The 13,106-nt window shown below is 33.0% G+C and overlaps 1 protein-coding gene across 2 annotated transcripts; it reads right to left on the reverse strand.

The window, feature by feature from the left end:
* Window positions 1-244: 244 nt before the first annotated feature.
* Window positions 245-8,909, reverse strand: LOC109804532 (helicase-like transcription factor CHR28). Of its 2 annotated transcripts, none has more exons than XM_083066812.1 (12): window positions 8,507-8,909; window positions 7,229-7,307; window positions 6,627-7,004; window positions 5,363-6,516; window positions 4,887-4,958; window positions 3,903-3,980; window positions 2,942-3,818; window positions 2,679-2,809; window positions 2,299-2,520; window positions 1,466-2,086; window positions 1,063-1,272; window positions 245-699 (listed from the first exon to the last, which is right to left on the reverse strand). In XM_083066812.1, the coding sequence occupies exons 1-12, from the start codon at window positions 8,621-8,623 to the stop codon at window positions 595-597; spliced, it is 4,044 nt and encodes a 1,347-aa protein (XP_082922938.1). In that variant the 5' UTR covers window positions 8,624-8,909; the 3' UTR covers window positions 245-594. The 2 variants fall into 2 exon arrangements, with proteins under 2 accessions (XP_082922938.1, XP_020221968.1); XM_020366379.3 differs by having other exon boundaries at window positions 6,627-6,932; window positions 8,507-8,908.
* Between the last annotated feature and the right edge of the window lie 4,197 nt (window positions 8,910-13,106).

Genomic DNA, 13,106 nt, shown 5'->3' on the forward strand with positions numbered 1-13,106 from the left:
GACTCTTGAATATTTAGTACTAATTATATGATTAACAAAACTGTTTATATGTATCATGCACATCTTAATGTACAAAACTTCGGAGCATATTTTTCTGGAGCTATCTTAAATTATAATTTTGTTAAACATTTCAGGAGCTAATTTTGTTCACTCTAAAATGACAAATCACCAGATTAAATATAATTATCATGTTCCGATGTTGCATAAATTAAAAAAAATTAAAAACCAAAAGGAGCAAGAAATATTGGAAAAGGAAAGAAAAAAATTATCTATCTATGATATTTACAACGAGCACAATAATTTCTCTGTTTCTGTCTAAAAGCCTCTACTCTCTACATCCTATACAAATGTTAACGACTAAACCAAAATTTCAAGGTAAACAAATGTGAATCATCTCTCTCTAACTATAAAGACAATTCATATAATCTTTCATGTCAAGTGTCAACAGAGGCCATGTTAGAAAATTTTCAGCACCCTGTTTCTTCTGCTGCCACCAAAAAGAACAACCCACAATGACGCCTGCTCCCAGGAAAAAAATCACCAATCCAAAAAATAAAAATTATATCTGTATGGATATATGTGTCTAGTCAGTAATCACATCATGAACAAGTATTTTAGATCATCCACTGTAAGGCGACTTTGACGACCACCAGTTCCATCCTCTCCAAAGGCAGATGCAACCATTTTTCGCTTTTTTTGCTGCAAGTATATTAAAGAGAGCAGATTTTCTAGCGTGAGCAACCACCAATATAAATCTGTAAGCCCAGATACAAGTACTACAAGGATAAATGTTATAAAATCAATTACACATGCACAAAAGTGTAAAGACCATAGAACAAAGATAAATCAATGGAAGTATCTAGAAGTACAGCATTATTAACAGGTATACTAAATATATTGTGCACGGGTACAAAGTTGCATTCTTTAAAGAAGTAACACGTATGATGACTTGCCAAGTTCCATATTCTCTGTATTTACTAAATTTTGTTCAGCAATACTGTAATTATTTGACATATATATTTATATATATATAAACTTTACATGGCAACCAGAAGAAAATACCTGCAGAGCTAATATACGGTCTTCCACTGTATCCCTAACAGTTAAACGTAAAACTGTGACAGGACGAGTCTGTCCAATTCGATGCGCTCTATCTATTGCCTGGTCTTCGGTTGTAGGATTCCACCATAGATCTAGCATTAGAACATGGCAGGCAGCGACCATATTCAGACCAAGACTAGCAGCCTTCAAGGACATAATCATAACTGAAACCTGAAAGACGATAGATCAAACTTAATTATATTAACGACTGAAATAGAACCAAATAATATAACTTGATGTATCTCACTCCCAATCTTCCAAAAAAACAACCAAAGTCATTTCCTACTAGGTGGGTTGACTATTGCTACCAATATTCCCAACATGGAAATTTAGAACTCATCAATATCAATGTAACTTTACAAACCTCAGGGAGAGTGTTAAAATCTTTAACAGCTTTATCTCTTGCAGTGACTGACATTGTTCCATCAAGTCTTCTATACTGGATTGAAGAATTCTTAAGACATGCTTCAAGCAAATCTAGCATCCTTGTCCACTGAGAAAACACTATAGCTTTCTCCCCTACACCAACAGAATTATTAGAGTTTCTCTCCTCAATCAAATTTTGATTCTCCGGAAATTCAATTAAGGATTTCGGTGTGGCGGCACTAGATGAGCTACCAAGGCCATCAGTACTTTCCCCAGAACTAATCTGCACCAATTTATTTTGGGATGCACAGCATTGTGGTTTAGACAATGATTGCAACACCTCAAGTGCAGCTTTAATTTTTGAAGAATCGTATGGCTGAGTCTGAGAACAAAACTCAGATTCCTCCACTTCACAACCAGAGTAACCAGGCAAATTATCACAAGCCTGATCGGAAAAAGAACTGTTCAGTGTGACTTTGGAGAACACTGAAGACATGCTTAGCCGAGTTTTGCAATTAGTAGCAGGGCACTGATTGTCATCACCAGTAAGATGTTCACAAATGCATTGGTTACAAAAAACATGACCACAAACTGAAACAACAGCATCTTCAGGAGGATCCTGCATAAAAACAAAGAATAATATTAGAGCAGAGAAGTCGGTCTTGGGAATATACTTTACTTAAAAATAGTTAATCATGATGATATGGCAAATTAGTAATTATTTTAATAAATAAATCACAATCATCCTTTCTACCTATCCTATGATGAAATGCAACAACTGGCAAAAACAAGTTTCATATTTATTTGCAAATAAAAAAGAGTCAAACATACATTACAGATACCACAGAGGGCCAAGGAAGCCTCTAAACATTTTAGAAGAGATAGTCGTTTTTCCTGAGGAAGCTTCTTTGCCATCTCAACTGAAGATTTCCACAGAGAATTAGAATTGTATCGCTTGACAAGCAGAGGATGATCGCAAGCTTGTCTAAGGCGCAAAAGCATCAACAAAATGTTAACATAGTTTTGCTTCACAGTTCCAGCATCAGCATATTCCTACATGACAAAAGAGAAATTGATAGGGATTGACATTAAAATATACTACCAGAAACAATCCTCTTGGGGACAGAATAAAGAGCATGACAACATTAAAAAAACAGATTTTTATTATCTAAATCTTTCAAGACAATTCTAAGAGTAAGAACAGGCCATACCTGAAACTGTGCTCGGGAATCAGCCTCTAGTCTGGAATAGAATTCACGTTCCTCCTGTGAAAATTCCACTTTCTTCAACTCTACCGATTTGGGTGGCAAGGAAATGATAGGCTCCCCGTCAAGAAGTGTGCCTATAGCAAATGATCACCATAGGGTGGTTATAAATAAATTTTACTCATAGAAGCAATTATTTAATAGAATGAATTCATGTATAATGATGTTACTAATGGTGCAAGAAATGGAAACTGAAAATCTGAGTTTACCTTTTGTCCGACGTAACATTATAGTTTTTAAGACAGCTTGTAGCTTTCTATATCCTTTTGATGGATTTCTGCTGATAGGGATCTTAATTGTGGAACAGAATGATGTGTACACAGCATAAGGATCATATCTTAAAAATCTAAAATAACTGTAGAGATCATCAATTGCATTCTGAATAGGAGTCCCTGACAAGCACCATCTACGCTTGGCCCGAAGACCCCAACAGGCCCTTGCAACTTGGGTTCTGTGATTCTTTATACTCTGGGCTTCATCAAGGACAACTCTAAACCAAGCCACTTTTGCCAGAGGACGGGCCTCAAGCATCACAGTGTCCAATCCCTTCTTGCCACTTTTACTAGAACTAGGAGGGCACTTCCTTTTCTTACTTGGTACTGCAAGATCATCATAAGTTTCTTTTTCTTCATCATCTTTGTCAACCAGAGGCTGCTTAGGGACCTCCATGCTGACAATTGAATAAGTCGTCAAAACAACATCATACTTAGCAAGCTCATAAGGATCTTTTGTTCGATTGCTTCCATGGTACACTAGCACAGAGAGATTTGCTTTGCCAGTTACCTTATTTTGCAACTCATCAGCCCATTGTCGCAAGACACTAGTTGGACAAACAATAAGGGTTCCTGCAGATGGCCTTCCCTTTGCATGCACTAACAAATTTATGCTCTTGTTCGGAATTCTACTAGACAAATCCTGACACATATTAGATTCATTCTTCACACCATTCTCAGGAAGCTGATCATCATCCGCATCCAGATTCAAAGTTTCTAATTCACATTTTTGCACATTGTTGCATTTACTCAGTAACGTAGTAGGTCTTTCCTTCAATATTAAAGCAATGGTTGACACTGTTTTTCCAAGACCCTACAACAATTTAGTAGCAAGGAGTAAATCATATGCTTTTAGACAATCAACTATCATATCACATTAAGAATGCAGTGCACTGACCTGATCATCTGCAAGAATTCCTCCAGAGCAGTATAAACTTGATGTTTCCTTCTGAACCATCCATGATAAAGCAATTCTCTGACAAAGCAACAAATTTAGTCAGATGACTCAATGATACAGAGTAAGCAACGACTTTAGTCTGATGGCATCAAAGGAAAAATGGGTTGAACTTAATAAAAGATAAGGATTGTATAGGAGTTGGAATAACAAACACCAAACCACTTTCACAAGAAACTTTGAGCAGTTAACTGACTCAAAAGGAAAGCAATTGTCTGAAGCAATAATATTTGACCTTTGCAGAAAAACAAAAAACATCTCAGATTCTGAAATTTGGAAATGAGTTTTGGTTAGGGAAAAAAAAACTGAAACTGGGAAAGAACAAAAATAGACATGGGAAAAATCCTTTCCAAAAAACTGAAGGGTGCTTAAGCTGACAGATGTCTGAGGTACAAATTAATTGTTTATTACAGTACACTACTAATAATTGATTCTTAGGCCTTGTATGGTTACTTGGATTACTATGGCAGCAAGGATGAGCTGAATGGGACAAGATGGGGGAATTTACTTTTTAATCACCCTGCACACATCACAGGAAGGAATGATAAAGGTGTATCAAATTAAATCTGCTGGGGGGAAGCATTACGGCAAGCCTTAGAAATATTGAACCAGAGCAATATTTCTATCTTTTTTTTCATATTATGTGTGTGAAACGAGGAAGCCAAGGTTCTGATTTCTAATAGGGGGTTATCTGAATTTTCTGTAAAAAAAATGCCTAGTTTCTATAATTGAAGCAATTATTTCGATTAATGTTCCTTTTTTATGCTTGACTAGCAAATTCCAGATCCAGATATTCATTTTACATTGAAAGATGCTTTGCAACAGACCACCTATAATAACATTTGTAAAGGAAATCTCACAAAAGAAAAACATTTGAAAAGGAGAGACAACACCTAAAAAATTCAAAGATTGGATTTGCAAAATAACCTGATGTCGTAAAAGAGGAACTGTCAGCAGTCCATCTGGTGGACTAACCTCTGACTTGGGCTGGGATAGATCCTACAATCAGCAACAGAAGTTAGTTTACTTGCATTTCAGAAACACAGGACATTAAGCTATTGTAGTATGTCCTACAAGCCACGGAAAAATTCAAAAAATAGCAAGCACCAAGGAGGGGGTGAGGAGAATTACAAAACCAATCAAAGTCTTCCAGACCCCATCCTATACATAGGCCATATAAACAACTCTATCCCAAAGTTAATATTCTGAATTATACAAACATTCCCATCTCCACCAAATTTCATACAATCACATACCTCAAATAACAATTTAAAGTATATAATGATTTAAAATCATGCTGGCAGAAAAAGGAGGAACAACTTAGGTGCATATGCAAAAATAAAACCCTTAAAACTGCCGAGGGCTACAGAAGACAAAACTACAAAAGAAAGAAAAAAGTCAACCTGCAATGCAACTCGTAATATGAATTGCTCGTCACGCGCCTTTGGCCTCATACCTCCGACCATATAAGAATGAGTATAACCACCTCTAGAAGATTGTGATGCATTAAGGCAATTCCCAAGCTCCACGGGTCGAATTATAGGTGCAGGGTGACTGATGCCTTCAATAATGCAAACATCAGAATCATCCTCAATACTGGATCTCTCAATGTTTCCCTTTGGAACTTGAGAATCAATACTTCTATGTTCAATTGTTTTGCCCTCTCCCTTATTCATAACACAATTATACTGCTTCCCACTGGCAATTAATGTCTGGGCATTATACAAAGATTTATCTAATGGTTTTAAATTCAAATTTCCCATGAGTTCTGGAAAGTTATTGGCAGATCCATCTATAGCATCGTGATAATAATTGGCTTTCTCAGTTGTTGCTATAGTAACACTATCCTCACACTTGAATAAATCATTACCCTGACATCCAACAGCACCAAAAATACCGTGTAGTTGTTTCGTCTCTTGACCAGCATTGAACTCAGTATCATCACTGTGAACGGAACTTTGGTAAGGCATAATCTGTTCGTCCCTTTCAGCTTTGACATTTAGTGATTGACCTCCACTTGATATATATGGAGCCCAAATTGAGAGTTGCATTGATGTATTGTCTTCAAAACTAACATTACCAGGAAAAAATGATGCATAGTTACTATCTGCAAACATAAATTGACTATCTGGAAAGGATATCCCTCCATTAGGGCTGAAATGCATGCCACTACTCGCATGTGTTGTATCAGCAAAGAACTCCATTTTAGCAACCTTCGTGTTCCTCATCATTTCTTCATTTTTCCACTCATGATATACACCATTAGACAAACAACCAGAAGTGTTGGCAACAACAGATCTATCATCCATACCTCGATAACAATTCAAAGATGGATAAAAGTCACTATAACCATTGGGAACATTGGAACCTTGACAAATAGAAGAATCAGTTGATGTTGCAACATGTGAAGATATATCAGCATCCACAAACGGCATTTCAAAAGATGTACACGAGTCATTTTCCTGTTTCCCAGAAATTCCGATGATGTCTTTCATATAGTTACCATAATCTTCAATATTTACATCAACATTATCAACGTTAGATCCATGTGAAGCATCTGCAGACATAAAAAATAATCAGGTTGCTTCCCAAGTTTCAAGCATGACAATGATCTAGAGTAAATTTTTGAAAGAATGAACTAGATGCAATGTCTTAGATTCTACATACGTTCAGATTCAGCATCATATCCTGCATGCTTGACTTGGCTGTCATTTTCAGACTTCCATAGAGACAGATTCAAATTATCTCCACAGACTACGTTGCTTGAATTCGCCTCAGGATCAGGGAACCTTGTGTCAGCAATGTAAGCAGGTATCTCACAATTTGAAACTCCTGGGCGTTCTGTGAAGCAAATTTCATCATTTTCACCCACTGAGAACGACTCCCTATAACCACCAGCATGAGCATTTGGGGAAGAGAAAGTATGTGAAGAAGGCCCCTGGTTTTCATGTTCACATTGAAGCACAGAGGCCCCTGCAGAATCCCATAAACTAGTTAAGCCTCTGATCTCAGAATCTAACCCATCTGAGCAGAACTGAGAACAACCTATTATGACCAAAACTACTAAAGTCAAATCAAAAGAACAAGTGGCACTTGAGGCCCCAATAAGTAGGCATGAGAAACAGTCCACTGAAAATTATCAGCAACTACACTCCATGTCATATCCAAGATTCAGTGTTAAAGAACATATCTTTTCTAAATCTTGATAGACTAATTACAACCAATAAGGACAAGAAATGACTAAAAATACCCACACAAGTTTTACATACCATTTTGAAGTAGAAAATTGTCATGGATACCAGATTCACCCGGTGAAACATTTTTCAATGTAGAATCCTCAGGACTACTCTGCAGCATGATATCCAGAAGATTAGTATAAAGGTAATATCACACATGAATTCTGGGTATTGAAAAGAACCATAAAGGACAGGGTTCAAAGCTAAACAATTTTTTTAATGATGTTTTCCATAAAAAGCTATTTGGAAAGACCACAAAACAAGGTTTTATTCTATTTTCCAAAACAAAGATAAAGCAGCAGAAGCTACAAGTTCTCCAGTCTCCATACAAAGGTTAGGTCCCTTTCAGTACGAGAATCAGCACCCACTACCCATTCAGAACATAAAAAATTTACCTAGCACAAAAAATCATCTGAGCGACACCGGCACAAAATAGTTATAAAATACCGAATGTCCTTCAACATTACAAAAACTATAGGGAATTGAAAAATGAAAGGAGCAGATAAGATCGTGACAACATTCTTCATACAAATGGCATAAGAAGAAGGCATCATTTTCAAGGCCCAACTGGATATAAACCATAAATGATCCCAAGTCTAAGATTTATTGTCTCGTTAAGTCACTGGAAGCAGTAGTTCCACGAATTTTTCATCTTAATATTGAAGATGATTCTATTTATGAGGATGCGGATGAGGAATTTAAAACTTAAGGAACTTCAAGCTTTAGTAGAAGTCAACGACTAGATAACATGACGTTGCGCATTTCCCAGTGAAACATAACTTACAGCAAAAAAAAAAAAAAAAATCAGACGGATAAACAAAAAAATCATCTTAAAAAACTAAACATTGTGCTCTGCATTCTCCTAAAAACACACTTCAAAGCTGATCAGTGTACATATACATCTTGCCATAAACTAATGTTCCTACTAAATCAACCAGTAGTTTACCAATTTCACTTTGCTGTCTACAGAACATCACTTATGAAAATAAACAAGCCCTAATGCTCAGTGGTCATTACATACGCACGAAATTTTCCAAAACGAAATAAAAACAAACACAGGGAAACCACTGTAGCATTCGATAAACAGAAATAGGGAGTGCATCGATAATTAACATTGCAAGAAGTTCCACATCTTATGTAATGAAAGAAGTAAATCATTCAACGGGCACCAGCATGAATATAAAATATTATCACCGACACTTGGTAAAGTTGAATAGTTGAATTCCAGTATTCCACTACCCTATCAGAATTCCACTCACACACAGCATTGAAAAATCGGCACACACAGTCGTTGCAAGCACAAAAGCATACCCCGGAAGGATCGGTATCCTCGTCGAGAACGCTCATGATGGTCTCGAGATCGATGCAGAGCTTATCGTCATCGACGGTGTTCCCGTACGGATAATCGAATCCCTCATCCGCCATCATCGCCGATAACCTAACGAGATCGATCGCATCAAAACCCTAACTCGCTTTTTTTTTCAGAAGCCGCGGCGCACGCAACAGCAACAAAAGCTCCGGTGTCGAAGCGAGGGTTCCAATCCCATTCTAAAAGGGGGAGCGGCGTGATACACGGTGTGGGTTCATGAAGAATCCGCGGAGGTTTCTGAGAAGGTTCGTGATGCGACTTTTCTTCGTAGCGTCCTGTGTTGGCAGGAGAGAGAAAGAGAGGGATGGAGAAAGTTAGAGAGAGAAAGGACAAAGTCGTTCGTGAATTGTGGATGTAGGTTTAAATAGGGTTTGGGGTGAGAAAGGGGTAGGGGGTGCGCACGTTAAGAATGCGTGCTCACCTTATGATTGGGTTGTTATTCAAGTTATAGTGCGCGCGCGGACATGGAGAATCACGGTCCACGTCATGGCTCTACGACGCCGTATCAATTTTCCACACCACACACCATTCACTGGTAGTTAGTTACACGTTTATTTAACTATTGTTTTTTTGACTTTTGACCTCTGCTGCGTACTCCTTACGGGACCTACCATGCCTTTGTTTCACAATTAAAAAATTAAATATGTTTCTATTCTTATAAATTTCAGGTTAATTTATTTTTTATTTCTTAAATTTAAAATTCATTTTTAACTTAATAGATTTTAAAAACTTTCTCAGTTATAACGAGAGTTTTTTTGTTCCGAACTGTGAGAGAGTAAAATAATTATTCAATATTAATTATATTTAATATAATTTTCTGATCAAAATATAAATAAGTAATTTACCTATCATAACTAGTAATAAATTTCATTTGAAAAAATTATTGACAAGCACAAAATTTGAAAAAAAATTAATTATATGAGCTAAAAAAATAGTTTTTAAATTTAAAAGAGAAAAATAAACTTATAAATAAACTGTGTCAACTTCAAACCTTCCATTTATTATGATTCTATTTTTGGTTCACATCATGTTTTATAAGGTGTGTAACGAAATTTTAATAGATAATAATTAATAAGGCATGGACCTAACCTCATCTCTCTTTTTGATTCAGGTGCCGGTCAACGTGATAAGGTCAAAGACCTATAATTGTTTTTAGAAATATTTTAATCATAAATAGAAATAAATTTGTTTTTTTTTAATTTTAATTGACATTAAAATTTTAATTGCTTAGAATACTTTTTTATTATGGGAACAATCTAATATTTTAATTTAACTTTTACCAAATAAAATTATAATCTTTTTATGAAAAATATTATAATCCATAACAATAATCTAGTCCAAATAAGTTTAGATTATCCCTGGACAAAATCATCGCATCAATCTCGGGACAAATAACATTAAAATGTAATGGAATTTTTTTTTAAATTTCTCTTTTAGCAAGATGGTGTGTTTTAAGATGATTAATTTTCTTTGAATATAATCTTGGGTTTATTTGTTTAAACATAAAAATAAGTATTTTTAAACAAGTATTTTATTTTTAAAAAAAAACTGATAGGAATTGTTTCTTAAAATATATATATATATATATATATATTTATTTATTTATTTATTTATTTTTAAAAAGTTTAGAAAAACATATCAAAAAAATAAAGAAAGTATTTATTTTGTTTAAAAAAACCAGTTTTGTAAATGAAAAAGAAAGAAAAAAAAAGGCTTAAACAAACTAACTCATTATTCTAATAATGTGAGAACCGATTTTTAAAATACCAAATCAATTTCTACTTTTAAATAAAATTTCATAGTTTTTATTTTTAGTTTTTAATAAATAACATTTAAATAAATATGTTTTTCAACATTTATTATTTTGCCAATAATTTTAAATTTATCACGTTTTCTCCTAAGTGTTTCTAAACATTTATGTTCTACTACGTGTAGTTTAGCGGTAGGGATTGAGGATTGATCCACGCTTAAGCAAGGCGAGGGACAAAAAAAAATTATTTATATTCTACTCTATTTTTTTTGTAACATAAGCAAACAAAAGCAAGAGAGAAAAATTTCAATCCTAGAAATAGAAGTCTCTTAGCATTAGCCATGATCGGGGGAGGAATCCTAGTAGTGGAAGTCTCTAAAGTGATTAACTCACTAATAGTATGAAGGCCTATTTTTGCCAAAAAAAATCGCACAGTAGATTCTTTCATGTAGAGAGTGAATGATCTGAACTCTCCAATGTTCTTGAATATTTTTTATTTTTTATTTTGTTTTTCACAATGGTGGCATAGCGGTGAAAAGGATAACAAGGATTATGAAACAAATGTAAAAATCAGCCTCACATAAAACATTATCATAATGAAGATCCCAAGTTAATTGTAGACTATGGAGAATAGCTGGTAGTTCAACATTGAAGATATTTGCTTGTCTCAAACCTCCATAGAAACCCATAAACCAATCATTAACTGAGTTTTTGAGCAAACTGCCATAGCCTACCAGATCAGGGGTTCTACTTTGTATATACTTTGTGATTGATAATTTAGATTAAATTTCAACTATCTAATGGTAGAATTAAATTTTTAATAAATGGTTGTGTATATAGATTTTTACAAAATTTAAAAATTATTTAATGTCTTGTTATATATATTTTAAATTAAAATATACATTTATTTAAATATAATAAAATAAATTTTCTAGTACTTTTTAAATTTTATAAACAAAATATATTTATATACCTTGTTTCATTGTTTATTAAATTTTAATAGATTATTAAGACGTGAATTAGAAGGATAACAAACAATTATAACTTAATGTTTCCTTGAGAATTTAGTAGTCAAAAAGTAAGTTTAAAAGCTATGGTAGGATAAACCATTATGGTTGTATAGTATGCGGCTTAAATTTAAACATTGGCAATCTCATTGTAATTTCTATGAAAAAAATTATAGTTATTTGCAATACTAACAAATACTTCATACTTTCAATCCATGACCATCAAACTTTTTTTTTATTTTGTGAATTGTGATAAAATTAAGTCAATCACTCTTCAAAATGGCTTTTAAAATATTTTTTATTTTTACCATTTTCATTAAAAGATAATACTTTTGAAAGGTTTTTTTTTAAGCTTTTTTTATCCATTAAAATTATAATAAAAATAACAAGGTTCAAACCTAGAATTTTATGTATATTGTCTCAATCATCCCACCATATGCCAATATTTTTATAATTTGAATTAGTGTTGCTTTTCCTTTTAATGAATAAAAAAATTTAAGGTGACTTTAAAAGAAATGAGTGTTTCAACACCATAGTTCACACTCATTCAATATCTCATATTTCCTAAGTATTTTGAGGATCATATATTTAATTGATTAAGTTTGATCAAATGTTTGAATATTTTCAACAAATGCATAACAAAAATATTAGTCACACTCTTTCAAATATTTTATTTTTAAAATTTTCTCTATTATTGATATCTTAAATTCTATGAGTGTCACATATCATTTAATACGTCTTAGATTTAGCAATGAGATATAATAAAATGTTTGTTTTCAATAAATAGTAAAAAGGGTGTTAGAAATAATATTGTTAACATTTCATAGTGATGATGCTACTGATATTCAATCCTTACAATAGAGTGTAAAACCTTTATCTATTATGTCTCATTATCAATAATGGTAACTCTTTACACCAATAAAGTCAATTCAAACATTAGACCAGTAAAATCCTTACTTTGGGTCCTCTTAAAAAAATATTTTCTATTAATATTTATATAAATTTTTTAAGTCCTTTAACTTTAAAATTACTTTTTGTATTCCTAAAAGCTCACTCTTTAAGGTTCTTATCTAAAAGATATATAAATAAATTTTTTTTCAAAGCCCATATCTATAACATTTATATTTTTTGATTAAAAATTATTATTAAATTTTTAACAAATTTATTTAAAAATATCTATTTACTTAGGGAAATAATTTACTTAGTGACATATTTGACTTGAAATGACATTATAATGAAAGGTCTAAAAAATACTTAGATTTAATTAATTCACATAATTCACATCAAACTCAATATACCTTCAATACAAATCACATTATTCACATCTCCTTACATGTTTTATATCATTTTTCATAATTGACAATAAGTACCTAACTAATAACATTTTTTTACCAACACTCCTATAGTGTAGTGATAACCAAAACTTTTATCATAAATCTCATATATGACATATTCACCACCCTAAACAAGACATTTTAAAATAAGGATAAAAGTACATTTCTTATATACCTTTCATTGAATTACGATGAACTATATAGATATTCATTATAATTTTATTTTATTTTTACAATTTTTTCGTATTTTAAATATATTTGTGCGGGTGTTATTAGTGAAGCTTTAAAACTTATTTGCATGATTGTCTTTAATATTTTTGATGTTTGGTAAACAAATATATATATATATTATGTGAAATGTATAAATCAGAATAGTAGCTAAAAAAAAATACACGAAAAGATATTTTTGGATATTGATTGGGCCTTGGTTGAGGCCATAGTTGAGAGCCGG

The sequence above is a fragment of the Cajanus cajan genome, chromosome 1 (genome assembly GCF_000230855.2).
Source record: "Cajanus cajan strain Asha chromosome 1, NIPB_CcT2T_4, whole genome shotgun sequence".
NCBI classification, from domain to species: Eukaryota; Viridiplantae; Streptophyta; class Magnoliopsida; order Fabales; family Fabaceae; genus Cajanus; species Cajanus cajan.